General features: G+C 35.5%; 3 protein-coding genes across 3 annotated transcripts; all 3 read right to left on the bottom strand.

Annotated features, from left to right (window-relative positions):
- Positions 1 to 8,312: 8,312 nt before the first annotated feature.
- On the bottom strand, positions 8,313 to 8,961 carry LOC111346568 (uncharacterized). The gene is made up of 2 exons (XM_022953846.2): positions 8,947 to 8,961; positions 8,313 to 8,672 (listed from the first exon to the last, which is right to left on the bottom strand). The coding sequence occupies exons 1-2, from the start codon at positions 8,959 to 8,961 to the stop codon at positions 8,313 to 8,315; spliced, it is 375 nt and encodes a 124-aa protein (XP_022809581.1).
- Positions 8,962 to 11,245: 2,284 nt separating this feature from the next.
- On the bottom strand, positions 11,246 to 11,902 carry LOC148722234 (uncharacterized). Its single transcript, XM_088735504.1, has 2 exons — positions 11,888 to 11,902; positions 11,246 to 11,618 (listed from the first exon to the last, which is right to left on the bottom strand). The coding sequence occupies exons 1-2, from the start codon at positions 11,900 to 11,902 to the stop codon at positions 11,262 to 11,264; spliced, it is 372 nt and encodes a 123-aa protein (XP_088591630.1). The 3' UTR covers positions 11,246 to 11,261.
- A 2,317-nt stretch (positions 11,903 to 14,219) lies between these two features.
- LOC148722233 (uncharacterized) lies at positions 14,220 to 14,868 on the bottom strand. Its single transcript, XM_088735502.1, has 2 exons — positions 14,854 to 14,868; positions 14,220 to 14,579 (listed from the first exon to the last, which is right to left on the bottom strand). Exons 1-2 carry the CDS (start codon positions 14,866 to 14,868, stop codon positions 14,220 to 14,222), a joined length of 375 nt encoding a protein of 124 aa, XP_088591628.1.
- Between the last annotated feature and the right edge of the window lie 1,398 nt (positions 14,869 to 16,266).

Below are 16,266 nucleotides of genomic sequence, written 5' to 3'. Positions count from 1 at the left end.
AAGGGAAGACTTTATTTCTTTGATTATTTCAAACAACTTTACATTTATGGAGCTGAAAAGCAAGTCCAACTAAACCATTATACAAACTCTTTAATTATTCACTGTGAAAGAGCCTTTGACAGAGCTTGGGTCACCTATGTTCAAAGCGTGTGACAAAAAACGAGTTTTTGCGAAGCTGCGGTAAACGAAAATAATCTACAAAAACTATTATCACTAAAAAATATTAGTCGATCAAAAAGAAATCCATATAAACGGAGGGCTCAGGATAGACGCATTTCACTTTGAGACAAAAACTAATATAAGTATGGTGGCCTAGGAATGCCACAAGAAAGTTGTGTAGTGTCTAGTTAGTTTCCCGTTATTTACATGTTATTTCATTTTATTTTTAAACTTCAAACGAAAAAAAATTATATCGAGATACTTTAAATGAAAAAGTAAAATAAAAATTTTGATTAATAGTTGAATGGAACAAAAATAATCTTATCTTAGCCTAGCAGTGCCATAAGGTTTTTCTTAAAAAAAAAAAATTTCGCTCGTGGCCTATCGATGCCATAGCCCACAATGCACTTGGGTCATGATGTTTTCTGCAAAGACGGCGGGAAATTAAGACAGCATGCAGACACTTCAACATCATCTATACGACCAGGAATTTATAAATAGCTTGTAGTAGTCCAACGGCGAGAATTAGCTTGGAAAGCCTGAGAAGATGCAATTGCTACGAGTTGTCGTCTTTTTCACCCTAATCTGGTTTGTGTCAGTTAACCCGATTTGTCGAGCAAGGAAAGTGCGAGGTAAGCGAACGCCAACGGCAGTATCAGATGAAATTTACGATTGTGTGATCAAGACTGCTAATGGAAACCTCTTCCACCGGTAAAAGAAAGAAGCAGCGTAGAAAGATCAGCTTATGTAGGATACTGGAGAGCGAAAGGAGAGATAATCGTCCAAAAGGAAAAGGGAAAGATGTGCTGTATTACCGGGGAAGTCAAATGCTTCGACTCTCTGAAGTCGATAAACTTGTGGCAGAGAAATTTTAGCGCATTAAAGGATCAGGCACAAGAAAGCTAGTGAGCAACTTGCGACATGTGTTTGTGGGGCTAGGCTGAACTAAAGTTCAAAACATCCTGAACTCTGATACGCTTCACTACAGAAAAAATGCTAAATTTCTCAACAAGGATGCACTCAAACCCATTCGTACTCGTTCAAACGAGGCATCACGTGGATATGATGGACATGGCAAGGGTGGAACAGTGTCTCTAAATAAGAAATCATACCGGTATGTATTATCGATAATGGACGTTTTTAGTCGGTTCGTCTTGTAGCGTGCAGTCAGAGAAAAAAGTAGTAAGGTCATCTCTGACGTGGGAAATATCTATTTGGAGCACGGACGACCGCGCGTAACTCAAAGCGATAAGGGCGGTGATTTTTAGGGTGCTATGGAAAGAGTGTGTTGCCGCATGGACATAAAGCTAATATACAGTCGACCCTTCCATCCACAATCACAAGGGAAGGCTGAGAGAAACCACAAGTCACTCAGATCAAAAATAGAGTACGACGTCTTAAAAATGGGAAGAAAAGGCGTCAACTGGGCGGAAAATCTGAGTAATTATCAACAAATTCTAAATGAAGACCGAAAAGAGGCTTTAGGATACAAGACACTTTTTTAGCTCTACTTCGCTCGAAGATGTAATTCACTTGACAAGACATAGACCCCAGGAAAGGAAAAAGAACTGCTCAAGAAGAAGAGAAAGTATAACCCTAGCTATGAAGATCGAAAGCACCGACAAAAACACGTATCAGTTGTTAGAAAGTACGCCCACACCGCCACAGCAAGGTGTGACAGAAGAATGAAACAGGCGTGTGCAAGAACCAATCCACCCTTAAAATATGCTGTCGGGCAGAAAGTGTATGTGCGCCTGCGTGGTAAAGGACGGCTTCAAAAGAAGCGTTGTGTTACTGAGGCGGTCATTGAAAAGATAAATTTAAAGAGGCGCCTATATAAAGTGTCGTACACTTCCCCCGAGGCGGAAAAAACGAGAAGTGGCTGGCAGTTGATGTTTTAATGAGTTTAACCTTACGAGAAGAGAAAAACAAGCAAGGAGTGGCTAGGCTTTCAAAGCAGCAAAAAGAAAACGACCGTGTTGAATTTCTTATCCCTATGGAAACGGAAGTCTACGGGAAAATAATAGAGGATCATTGATTTGTAATTACGTACAATCACCCTGGAAATGGAAACTGCCAATTTGCAACTTTGGCACATCAGTTAAGTGGTCTTGGCATCTTGTGGTCTCCTGAAACGCGACGAGAACCTAGAATATATAGATCCTTTGTCAACTCATTATCAACAGTGTATATTACAATTGTTTTGATGGTAAAACTGAAGCTGAATGAAGATCTAATGCAAAAAAACACTTTTTTTTAATCTTCCAATTAAAGTTATTTGTAAATTAGTTAACCGGAAAATGGTCCTAAGATGTACCTTGTTACCAGGTAAAACCATTGAAAATTATATTTAATTGGGTTTTGAAATTAATTATAAGGAATGAAAAGAATTCTCATACACACGTTTAACAAGAACTAGGGTACATTGACTTACCTTGTAAACCTCCATAACTCTATTCCTTGGTATCTCTTGTTGGCTACGGTAAAGACTCTTCAAAGTTGTTTCTTAGCTTTGTTATTTTTTCTTCTTTGACTTCAATGCCGAGAAAAGTTTCTCTCTCTTTTTATGCAAATGAGTGTTCCTAATTTGGCGCTGAAGTAGATATCTATAATTGGGTAACGACCGCTTTTCTTCCTGAGTTTCCTGTAGTGTTAGTAAAGTTTCGATGATGAATCAGAATTTCTTTAAATTATCTAAAAACGGGCTTTTAACAAATACTCTTTCTTGAGAAATTCATAAAGCTCCGTTTGGAAACTGATTTGATACGATCAGCAAATAAAACTACTCTATTTTAAGAGATGCGAGAGTATTTACAGTGTAACATTTTACTATTAGCCAGAAAACTGTTTGGTTTATAGAATCGATGAGCACGCGGAGAAATCATTCTATTAATTCTTTAATTTTAAAAGGTTCATACACAATCAGGTACTTTTTGACTGAAAAATTAAAAAAAATTATTTTAAAACACATTTTCAGCTACTTTCGAGGTAAGAATGTTGTCTGTTACCGACAAGAGACAGCGAGAATGTGCACCATTACATCATCTAACACGTCACAAGTGCATGGAGTAACACTTGGGTGAAACGTACATAAGTAACATCTGAGTTTCAAAAAGTTGATGTTGGGTTTTTTTTAGACTTCATTGAGGGGAGTTTTCGAAGGTGTAGGAATTAAAAACTCTCCGGAAGAATTTGACAGCTCTGTCAAGGAAAGAACTTCCCAAGAGTGTTAAATGTCAGAAATGAATACGACACCCAGATGAAAAGTTATGATACGTGACAAATGATCTGTCCTTTTTAGCATCCGTGACAGGACCTCTTTCGAAATCGTATTCCCCGTCTTCATTGGTTTATATGTCGCTCTAAAATTATTTTGGAATATACGCGAAGACCTCTAAAGAGAAAAAAATGTTTGATCTTAGATGAAGGTCCATCCGTACGACTCCCTGTGCAAAAGTTTTCGCTGGAGAGCATACATTCAAGGCCCGAGATTTTAAAAGTTTCTGAGTATTTAAAAAGATGATAAAAGGCAATGAATAGTCAGCTATTCATTTGCCTTGTGCGGTATACGCAAAACAGATATTTACCTCAGTATCAGTTTAATTGCTTTTCTGGTGATTGTATTTTCATGTAATCAGTATTTTTCCTGTTTCTTTGTTTCGCCATTTTATTATTTTTATTTTACGCAGTGAAAGATGTGCTTCACCATAACACTGAAATGTGTGGTTATATGTGAAAGTTTCAATTTTGTTACCAAAAGGACGTAACTCAATTTTTTCTTCAATTTTGTTGTGCTATAGTTAGCTTTTTCATGTAAAATCTTTCATTTGAAAGCATAGTTACAAAAGATTCGTTAATTTTTTTGAAAGTTGTAAGCTGATAGTTGACGTTTTGATGACAGGTTAAAAACCTCTTCATCCTAATTACACATATTCTTATGCGATAAAAATCTAGCCCCCATTTACTGAAAGCAGATATGTCCTGATAGATCAGTTTTTGAAGCTGTATAGATATAGAATAATACATGCACGCGCCTAGTTGAGGAATTTCTCTTCGAGTGTTCAGCGGGAGATATCGAGTTGAACACGTGAATAATAAATAATGATAATAAACAGCATTTATAGAGCGCCTATCCAGTCGTGCTCTAGGCGCTTCACAACATAAAACGTATAAGTAAATTGCATACACAAATATACATACATATATATACATATACACATGAATGAATCAATAGCAGTAATTAAAAATAATTACAGTCCTTGGAATTAAAAGCTTCTTGAATAAATATGTTTTAAGTTTAGATTTAAAAGGATTCAAATTATCACAAAAACGCATATGGGCAGGCAAATTGTTCCACAGTTGAGGTGCAGAAACACAGGAGAAGATACATTCCATATCTGCGGGCTCATTACATAAGCAAAATAGCAACTATCATCTGAGGAAACTTCGACAAACGACCTTCGATTAAGGATAATGACGTCTTTGCCATTCATTCATCAATCTGACAGTGGGTAAAAAGGGAGTGACGTGCTAAGAGTTGATTGGCGAGGATCCAGCAAACACAGGTAAAAAAATCAAAACATCTGCAGTCACAGCCTTCATAAGGTTTGGTAATCCTTGTTAAAGGGTGCAATTAAAACAATAAAAGCTGTTAAAGTTGTCGATAAAAGCAAAGTATTCCTTTGTCAGAATATTAAAAGGACATCAGTGAGGTCAACTCTACCGTTGTGAATTGAGACAAATCTTTCTCTACAGTTTACTTTTTCAGCTCTTGTCCTTTTATAGCGCAAACATGATTAACTTAATTATTATGGAGGCCATGCTCTAAGAATGTGCGCGTGCTTATTCCCCTGTCTGCGTATTTTTATGCGCAGTACAGTATGCGCCGCAATTCTAAGGATCCGCCTACAGGTGAAGATGGTTATGTACAAACGACAGAGGTCAATAAGTTTTTTCTTTTTTAATATGGAAAGGTTCTTTAACATACATATATATAAATATGAAACGCACACATGATGAAATGATAAATATTGCAACGGTCGATATAATTTAGTCCTTGTGTTCCTGACACATTGTGGGGTTCAAAAGTTTCGAGCTTGAAGTATTCTATGGTGCACATGAACAGGCTGTGTTAAACGCCACTCCTTCCATTGTGATCATACGGGACGGAACACATTTCCTTTGATTGTTGTTGTTTGCCATTGAACTAAAACATGCGGTTGTGGATGAGGTAATCTTCTTACAAATGGGAACAGTAACTTTCTTGTTGCTCGGCAAACTAAATGACACAAATCTGCCAGTGTAACAACTGGGCTCGTCACCAGGGGATCTCTTTTGTCTCCATGCGGCAGCACCCAGCGTGGACAGGACTCTGCCATCTTGAATTCCACGCACGACTTTTTTAAACCCAGTCGTCCGGCCATTTCCACGGTGAAGAAAAATTGCGAGGATAACGACTAGAATCTAGAAAATATAGATCCTTTTTCAACTTGTTATCAACAGTATATATTACAATTGTTTTGATGATAAAAATGCACTTGAATAAAGATCTAAAATAGACACTTTCTTATATTCCAACATTATTTCTAAATTTATTAACCAGAAAAGTGCAGAAAGTGTGCCTTGTTGCCAGGCAAAACCATTCTGAAAAATACCTAGTTAAGGAATGAAATTAAGGAATAAAATGAATTCTCATACACACGTCTAACAAGGACTAAGGTACATTGATTTACCTTGTAAACTTCCATAACTAAATTCCTTAGTCTTTCTTGTTGGCTTCAGTGAAGATTCTTTACAGTTTGTTTCTCTGTATCTTTTCCTTCTTCGAAGTTGATTTTGACTCTAAGAAACGTTTCTCTGTACTTTTATAGAAATGAGTGTTCCTAATTTGGCGCTGAAGTAAATATCTAAAACTGAGTTACTACCACTTTTCTTCCTGAGTTTCATGTTGTTCCCGTTTCGATGATAAATTATAATTTCTCTGCTATATCTACTAACGGGACCTCAAAACGTCTTTGTAAAGAAGTTCATAAGACTCCTTTTGGAAACTAATTTGATATGATTAACGAATTAAATTGTTCTATTTTAAGAGATAAGAGAGTATTTACGGCGTAACATTTTGCCTCTAGAAACCTGTTTGGTTTATTAAATTGCTAAGCACGTAGAGAAAATCATTCTATTTATTCTTTAATTTCAAGTTCGTACAAAATTAGGTACTTTTTGACTGAAATATTAAGAAAAAACTTTTTTAAAACTCATTTTGTCAGCTACTTTCAAGGGAAGAATGTCTGATACTGGCAAGAGACTGAGAGAATTTTTAGCATCACATCATCTTACACATCGCAAGTGCATGAAGTAACACTTGGACGAAATGTATATAAGTAACATGAATCCTTGATTAAGATTCCTTTAGTGATAAATGAAGGTCTAGAGACATATTTACCAAAATAGTACTTCATTAATTTATGGTAAAAACAGTGTCACATAGAAGATATACCACTGATTTTCTGGGAAATCATGAGCTGAATACAAAAAAAGAAAAACAAATGGTTTTGACAGATAGCTAAACCCCATGTTTCAATAATTGAATGTTGGGTTTTTTAGACCTCGTTGAGGGGGCTTTTCGAAGGTGTGGCAACAAAAAAACTCTCTGGAAGACTTTGACAGCTTTGCCTAAGAGTGTTAAATGTCAAAATAAAAATTACGATACCCAGATAAAAAAAATGTGATACGTGACAAATAATCTCTCCTTTCAGCATCAGTGACAGGACCTCTTTAGAAATCATGTTTCCGGTCTTCAATCAATTAAATGCTGCTCTAAAATGATTTTATAATATACGCAAAGCCCTCTAAAGAGAAAAATATTTGATTTTAGATGAAGGTATATCCATACTACTCCTTGGGCAATAATATTTTGCTGGAGCGCATGCATTGCACCAGGCCCGAGATAAGAGAATTTCTGAGTATTTAAAAAGATATGAAAAGCAATTTTTAGTCGGCTAGTAATTCGCCTTGTGAGGTATATGCAAAAACAGTTATTTACCTCAGTGTCAGTTGAATTGCTTTCCTGGTTATGGTATTTTTACGTCATCAGTTTTTCCTGTTTCTCTATTTCGCCCCTTTATTATTTTTCATTTTTCGCAGTTTAAGATGAGCATTAAATTGTGTGGATATATGCAAAAGTTTCAATTTTGATGTGCTATAGTTAGCTTTTACATGTAAAATGTTTCAATTGAAATTATAGTAATAAAAGATTTGTTAGTTTTATCAACGTTTGTCGAAAGTTGTAAGCTGATATGTTGACGTTTTGATGACAAGTTTAGAAACCTCTACATCCTAATTACATATAATCTAATTTTGAAGCTGCATAGATATAGAATAATACATGCGTGCGCGTAGTTAAAGAATTTCTCTTCGAGTATTGAGCGGAAGATATCGAGTTGAACACGAGAAGATACATTCGATATCTACGGGCCTATTATATAAGTAGAATAGCAGCTATCATCCGAGTAAACTTCGAGAAACGACCTTCGATTGAGAATAGCGCAGTCTTTGCCATTCACTCATCAATCTGACAGTGGGTAAAAGGCGACGGTGACCTGTTAACGATTGATTGGCGAGGATCAAACACACGTAAAAATATCAAAACATCTGCAGTAACAGCTTTCATAAGGCTTGGGAATCTTTGTAAAACGGCGCGATTAAAACAAAAGCTGTTAAAGTTGTCGATAACAGCAAAACATTCCTTTGTCAGAATGTAAACTTTATTAGTGTGAATTAAGGCGTCTTTGCATTTTACCTTTTTAGCTCTAGTTATTGTTAGCTTATACGGCACAAACATAATTTAGTTAATTTTTTTAGAGGCCATGGTCTTGGAATGCGCGCGCGCTTATTGGCCAGATTACGTGTTTTTATGCACTGTACAGAATGCGTAGTGGAATGCTATGGAGTCACCTTAAGCGACAGAGAAGATAGGTCAGTAAGTTTTTTTTTAATATGGATATGAAGTTTGTAAATATACATATACACATATAAATATGAATATGAAACGTACACACGACACAATGATAAATATTGCAACAGCAGCTATAAATTTAGTCCTTGTGTTCCTGACACATCGTAGAGTTCAGAATTTTTGAGCTTTTAAATGTATTCTATGGTGCACATGAACAGGCTGTGTTAAATGCTATTCCTTCCGCTGTGATCATATGAGATGGTACACATTTCCTCTGATTGTTGTTGTTTGCCATCGAACTAAAACATGCGGTTGTGGATGAGGTAATCTTCTTACATACGGGAACGATAACTGTCTTGTTGCTCGGCAAAGTGAATGACACAACTCTGCCAGTGTAACAACTGGGCTCGTCACCAGGGGACCTCTTTTGTCTCCATGGGGCAGCACCCTGCGTGGACGACACTCCGCCGTTTTGAATTCTACGCACCATGTTGTTAAACCCAGTTGCTCTGCAATTTCCACGGTGAAGAAAAATTGCGGCAATGAAAACGACGAGAACCTAGAATAAATAGATCCTTTGTCAACTTATTATCAACAGTGTATATTACAATTGTTTTGATGGCAAAACTATAACTGAATGAAGATCTAATGAAAAAGACACTTTTTTTAATATTCCAAAAGTATTTCTAAGTTATCTAACTGGAAAAAGGTCAGAAGATGTGCCTTGTTACCAGGTAAAACCATTTAAAATATATCTAACTGGAGAATGAAATTAAGAAATGAAAAGAATTCTTATACACACGTTTAACAAGAACTAAGGTACATTGATTTACCTTGTAAACCTCCATAACTAAATTCCTTGGTACTTCTTGCTGGCTACGGTAAAGACTCTTCACAACTTGTTTCTTTGTTTCTTTTCTTCTTTGAAGTTGATTTTAATGCCGAAAAAAGTTTCTCTCTCCTTTTATACAAATGAGTGTTCCTAATTTGGCTCTGAAGTAGATATCTATAATTGGGTTACGACTGCTTTTCTTCCTGAGTTTCATGTTGTGTTACTACAGTTTCGATGATGAACTAGAATTTCTTTAATGATCCAATAACGGAGTTTTAACAAATAGTCGTTTTTGATAAATTCGTACGTCTCCGCTTGGAAACTGACTTGATACGACCAGCAAATAGAACCGCTCTATTTTAAGAGACACGAGAGTATGTAGAGTGTAACAGTTTACTATTAGCCAGAAACCTGTTTGGTACTTTTTGACCGAAATATTAAAAAAATTTATTTAAAAAACACATTTTCAGCTACTTTCAAGGGAAAAATGTTGTCTGATACTGACAAGAGACAGCGAGAATGTGCACCATTACATCATCTAACACGTCACAAGTGCATGGAGTGACACTTGGGCGAAACGTTCATAAGTAGTAGGAATCCTTGATTAAGATTCGTTCAGTAAGGTAAATGCAGAAACATATTTATATGCGGAAATAGTACTTCAGTGATATCCAGTGAAACAGTCTAACACAGTATCAATTAGATGAGATATCATTTTCTGGGATATCATGAGCTGAATACAAAAAACTAAAAAGGAAAATAGATCGTTTTGACTGATAGCTAAACCCTAACTCAAGTTTCAAAAAGTTGATGTTGTGTTTTTTAGACTTCATTGAGGGGAGTTTTTGAAGGTATGGCAAATAAAAAAAAACTCTCTGGAAGACTTTGACGGCTTTGCCAAAGAAAGTACTTCCCAAGAGTGATAAATGTCAGAGATCAATACGATACCGAGATGAAAAGTTGTGATACCTGACAACCGTTCTCTCCTTTTAGTATCCATGACAGGACCTCTTTCGAAATCATGTTTCCCATCTTCAGTCATTTAAGTGCTGGTCTAAAATTATTTTTTAATATACCCAAAGCCCTCTAAAGAGAAAAAAGAAATGTTTGATTTAGATGAAACTGAGTACATCCGTACCGCTTCCCGTGCAAAACGTTTTTACTGGCGAGCATGCATTGCACAAGGCCCGAGATTTTAAAAGTTTCTGAGTATTTAAAAGATAAGAAAAGATAATTGATAGTCAGGTATCAATTTGCCTTGCGCAGTATATGCAAAAACAGATATTTACCTCAGTGTCAGTTTAATCACTTTTCTGGTGATTGTATTTTTACGTCATCAGTATTTTTCCTGTTTCTCTATCCTGCCACTTTATTATTTTTATTTTTCGCAGTGAAAGATTTAACCAAGGGGCGATGAGGTTTAAGGAATAAGGAATAAGGAAGATTTTATTTTAACCAAAGATGTACTTCACTATAGCAAATAATTTTTCCTGTTTCTCTATGCTGGTCTAAAATTATTTTTCCTGTTTCTCTATCCTGCCACTTTGTTATTTTTATTTTTCGCAGTGAAAGATGTACTTCACTATAGTAATGAATTGTGTGCACGTGGTTATATGTAAAAGATTCAATTTTGTTCTGCTATAGTTAACTTTTCCATGTAAAATGTTTCATTTGATATTATAGTTATAAAGAAAGTGTTAATTTTGTTGAAAGTTGTAAGCTGATATGTTGACATTTTGGTGACAGGCTTAAAACCTCTTCATCCTAATTACATATATTCTAATGAGCTAAAAATCTAGCCCTCATTTTACTGAAAGCGGATATATCCTGATATATCAGTTTTTGAAGCTGCATAAAGGTAAAGTATTCCTTTGTTTGAATATAAAAAGGACATGTTGAGGTCAACTCTACTGGTGTGAATTAGACAAGTCTTTCTCTACAGTTTACTTTTTTAGCTCTTGTCCTTTTATATCTTGTCCTTTTATAGCGCAAACATGATTTACTTAATTATTATAGAGGCCATGCTCTAAGAATGTGCGCGTGCTTATTCGCATGTCTACGTGATTTTATGCGCAGTACAGCATACGTATACGTAGTGCAATTATAAGGATCCACTCATAGGTTATGATGGCTATGTACAAACGACAGAGGTCAGTAAGTTTTTTCATTTTTAATATGGAAAGGTTCTTTAATATACATATATGTAAATATGAAACGCACACATGATGAAATGATAAATATTGCAACGGTCGCTATAATTTGGTCCTTGTGTTCCTGACACATTATAGGGTTCAAAAGTTTCGAGCTTGAAGTATTCTATGGTGCACATGAACAGGCTGTGTTAAACGCCACTCCTTCCATTGTGATCATACGGGACGGAACACATTTCCTTTGATTGTTGTTGTTTGCCATTGAACTAAAACATGCGGTTATGGATGAGGTAATCTTCTTACAAATGGGAACAGTAACTTTCTTGTTGCTCGGCAAACTAAATGACACAAATCTGCCAGTGTAACAACTGGGCTCGTCACCAGGGGATCTCTTTTGTCTCCATGCGGCAGCACCCTGCGTGGACAGGACTCTGCCATCTTGAATTCCACGCACGACTTTTTTAAACCCAGTCGTCCGGCCATTTCCACGGTGACGAAAAATTGCGAGGATAACGACTAGAATCTAGAAAATATAGATCCTTTTTCAACTTGTTATCAACAGTATATATTACAATTGTTTTGATGATAAAAAAGCACTTGAGTAAAGATATAAAATATAAACTTTTTTGTTTTCCAACAGTATTTCTAAATTATTTAACCAGAAAAGTACAGAAAGTGTGCGTTGTTGCCAGGTAAAACCATTCTGAAAAATAACTAGTTGTGGAAGGAAATTAAGGAATAAAATGAATTGTGAAACACACGTTTAACAAGAACTAAGGTACATTGATTTACCTTGTAAACCTCCATAACTAAACTCCTTAGTATTTCTTGTTGGCTTCAGTGAAGATTCTTTACAATTTGTTTCTCTGTTTCTTTTCCTTCTTCGTAGTTGAATTTGACTGTATGAAACGTTTCTCTGTACTTTTATAGAAATGAGTGTTCCTAATTTGGCGCTGAAGTAAATATCTAAAACTGAGTTACTACCACTTTTCTTCCTGAGTTTCATGTTGTTCCCGTTTCGATGATAAATTATAATTTCTCTGCTATATCTACTAACGGGACCTCAAAACGTCTTTGTAAAGAAGTTTATAAGACTCCTTTTAGAAACTAATTTGATATGATTAACGAATTAAATTGTTCTATTTTAAGAGATAAGAGAGTATTTACAGCGTAACATTTTGCCTCTAGAAACCTGTTTGGTTTATTAAATTGCTAAGCACGTAGAGAAAATCATTCATTTATTCTTTAATTTCAAGTTCGTACAAAATTAGGTACTTTTTGACTGAAATATTAAGAAAAAAACTTTTTTAAAACTCATTTTGTCAGCTACTTTCAAGTGAAGAATGTCTGATACTGGCAAGAGACTGAGAGAATTTTTAGCATCACATCATCTTACACATCGCAAGTGCATGAAGTAACACTTGGACGAAATGTATATAAGTAACATGAATCCTTGATTAAGATTCCTTTAGTGATAAATGAAGGTCTAGAGACATATTTACCAAAATAGTACTTCATTAATTTATGGTAAAAACAGTGTCACATAGAAGAAATACCACTGATTTTCTGGGAAATCATGAGCTGAATACAAAAAAAGAAAAACAAATGGTTTTGACAGATAGCTAAACCCCATGTTTCAATAATTGAATGTTGGGTTTTTTAGACCTCGTTGAGGGGGCTTTTCGAAGGTGTGGCAACAAAAAAACTCTCTGGAAGACTTTGACAGCTTTGCCTAAGAGTGTTAAATGTCAGAATAAAAATTACGATACCCAGATAAAAAAAATGTGATACGTGACAAATAATCTCTCCTTTCAGCATCAGTGACAGGACCTCTTTAGAAATCATGTTTCCGGTCTTCAATCAATTAAATGCTGCTCTAAAATGATTTTATAATATACGCAAAGCCCTCTAAAGAGAAAAATATTTGATTTTAGATGAAGGTATATCCATACTACTCCTTGGGCAATAATATTTTGCTGGAGCGCATGCATTGCACCAGGCCCGAGATTTTAGAATTTCTGAGTATTTAAAAAGATATGAAAAGCAATTTTTAGTCGGCTGGTAATTCGCCTTGTGCGGTATATGCAAAAACAGTTATTTACCTCAGTGTCAGTTGAATTGCTTTCCTGGTTATGGTATTTTTACGTCATCAGTTTTTCCTGTTTCTCTATTTCGCCCCTTTATTATTTTTCATTTTTCGCAGTTTAAGATGTGCTTCACTTATAGCATTAAATTGTGTGGATATATGCAAAAGTTTCAATTTTGATGTGCTATAGTTAGCTTTTACATGTAAAATGTTTCATTTGAAATTATAGTAAAAAGATTTGTTAGTTTTATCAACGTTTGTCGAAAGTTGTAAGCTGATATGTTGACGTTTTGATGACAAGTTTAGAAACCTTTACATCTTAATTACATATAATCTAATTTTGAAGCTGCATAGATATAGAATAATACATGCGTGCGCGTAGTTAAAGAATTTCTCTTCGAGTTTTGAGCGGAAGATATCGAGTTGAGCACGAGAAGATACATTCACTCATCAATCTGACAGTGGGTAAAAGGCGACGGTGACCTGTTAACGATTGATTGGCGAGGATCAAACACACGTAAAAATATCAAAACATCTGCAGTAGGAGCTTTCATAAGGCTTGGGAATCTTTGTAAAACGGCGCGATTAAAACAAAAGCTGTTAAAGTTGTCGATAACAGCAAAACATTCCTTTGTCAGAATGTAAACTTTATTAGTGTGAATTAAAACGTCTTTGCATTTTACCTTTTTAGCTCTAGTTATTGTTAGCTTATACGGCACAAACATAATTTAGTTAATTTTTTTAGAGGCCATGGTCTTGGAATGCGCGCGCGCTTATTGGCCAGATTACGTGTTTTTATGCACTGTACAGAATGCGTAGTGGAATGCTAAGGAGTCACCTTAAGCGACAGAGAAGATAGGTCAGTAAGTTTTTTTTTAATATGGATATGAAGTTTGTAAATATACATATACACATATAAATATGAATATGAAACGTACACACGACACAATGATAAATATTGCAACAGCAGCTATAAATTTAGTCCTTGTGTTCCTGACACATCGTAGAGTTCAGAATTTTTGAGCTTTTAAATGTATTCTATGGTGCACATGAACAGGCTGTGTTAAATGCTATTCCTTCCGCTGTGATCATATGAGATGGTACACATTTCCTCTGATTGTTGTTGTTTGCCATCGAACTAAAACATGCGGTTGTGGATGAGGTAATCTTCTTACATACGGGAACGATAACTGTCTTGTTGCTCGGCAAAGTGAATGACACAACTCTGCCAGTGTAACAACTGGGCTCGTCACCAGGGGACCTCTTTTGTCTCCATGGGGCAGCACCCTGCGTGGACGACACTCCGCCGTTTTGAATTCTACGCACCATGTTGTTAAACCCAGTTGCTCTGCAATTTCCACGGTGAAGAAAAATTGCGGCAATGAAAACGACGAGAACCTAGAATAAATAGATCCTTTGTCAACTTATTATCAACAGTGTATATTACAATTGTTTTGATGGCAAAACTATAACTGAATGAAGATCTAATGAAAAAGACACTTTTTTTAATATTCCAAAAGTATTTCTAAGTTATCTAACTGGAAAAAGGTCAGAAGATGTGCCTTGTTACCAGGTAAAACCATTTAAAATATATCTAACTGGAGAATGAAATTAAGAAATGAAAAGAATTCTTATACACACGTTTAACAAGAACTAAGGTACATTGATTTACCTTGTAAACCTCCATAACTAAATTCCTTGGTACTTCTTGCTGGCTACGGTAAAGACTCTTCACAACTTGTTTCTTTGTTTCTTTTCTTCTTTGAAGTTGATTTTAATGCCGAAAAAAGTTTCTCTCTCCTTTTATACAAATGAGTGTTCCTAATTTGGCTCTGAAGTAGATATCTATAATTGGGTTACGACTGCTTTTCTTCCTGAGTTTCATGTTGTGTTACTACAGTTTCGATGATGAACTAGAATTTCTTTAATGATCCAATAACGGAGTTTTAACAAATAGTCGTTTTTGATAAATTCGTACGTCTCCGCTTGGAAACTGACTTGATACGACCAGCAAATAGAACCGCTCTATTTTAAGAGACACGAGAGGATGTACAGTGTAACAGTTTACTATTCGCTAGAAACCTGTTTGGTACTTTTTGACTGAAATATTTAAAAAATTTATTTAAAAAACACATTTTATTAGCTACTTTCAAGGGAGAAATGTTGTCTGATACTGACAAGAGACAGCGAGAATGTGCACTATTACATCATCTAACACGTCACAAGTGCATGGAGTAACACTTTGGCGAAACGTACATAAGTAATAGGAATCCTTGATTAAGATTCGTTCAGTAAGGTAAATGCAGAAACATATTTATATACGGAAATAGTACTTCCGTGATTTCCAGTGAAACAGTCCAACACAGTATCAATTAGATGAGATATCATCTTCTGGGATATCATGAGCTGAATACAAAAAACTAAAAAGGAAAACAAATCGTTTTGACGGATAGCTAAACCCTAACTCAAGTTTCAAAAAGTTGATGTTGTGTTTTTTAGACTTCATTGAGAGGAGTTTTCGAAGGTATGGCAAATAAAAAAATAAAAAAAAACTCGCTGGAAGACTTTGACGGCTTTGCCAAAGAAGGAACTTCCTAAGAGTGATAAATGTCAGAGATAAATACGATACCCAGGTGAAAAGTTGTGATACCTGACAACTGTTCTCTCCTTTTAGCATCCGTGACGGGACCTCTTTCGAAATCGTGTTTCCCATCTTCAGTCATTTAAATGCTGGTCTAAAATCATTTTATAATATACCCAAAGCCCTCTAAAGAGAAAAAATATGTTTGATTTAGATGAAACTGAGTACATCCGTACCGCTTCCCGTGCAAAAATTTTTGCTGGCGAGCATGCATTGCGCAAGGCCCGAGATTTTCAAAGTTTCTGAGTATTTAAAAATATAAGAAAAGACAATTGATAGTCAGCTATCAATTTGCCTTGTGCAGTATATGCAAAAACAGATATTTACCTCAGTGTCAGTTTAATTACTTTTCTGGTGATTGTATTTTTACGTCATCAGTATTTTTTCCTGTTTCTCTATCCTGCCACTTTATTATTTTTATTTTTCGCAGTGAAAGATGTACTT

Source organism: Stylophora pistillata, chromosome 10 (genome assembly GCF_964205215.1).
Source record: "Stylophora pistillata chromosome 10, jaStyPist1.2, whole genome shotgun sequence".
NCBI lineage: Eukaryota > Metazoa > Cnidaria > Anthozoa > Scleractinia > Pocilloporidae > Stylophora > Stylophora pistillata.
This window is presented reverse-complemented; position numbering and strand designations above follow the sequence as displayed.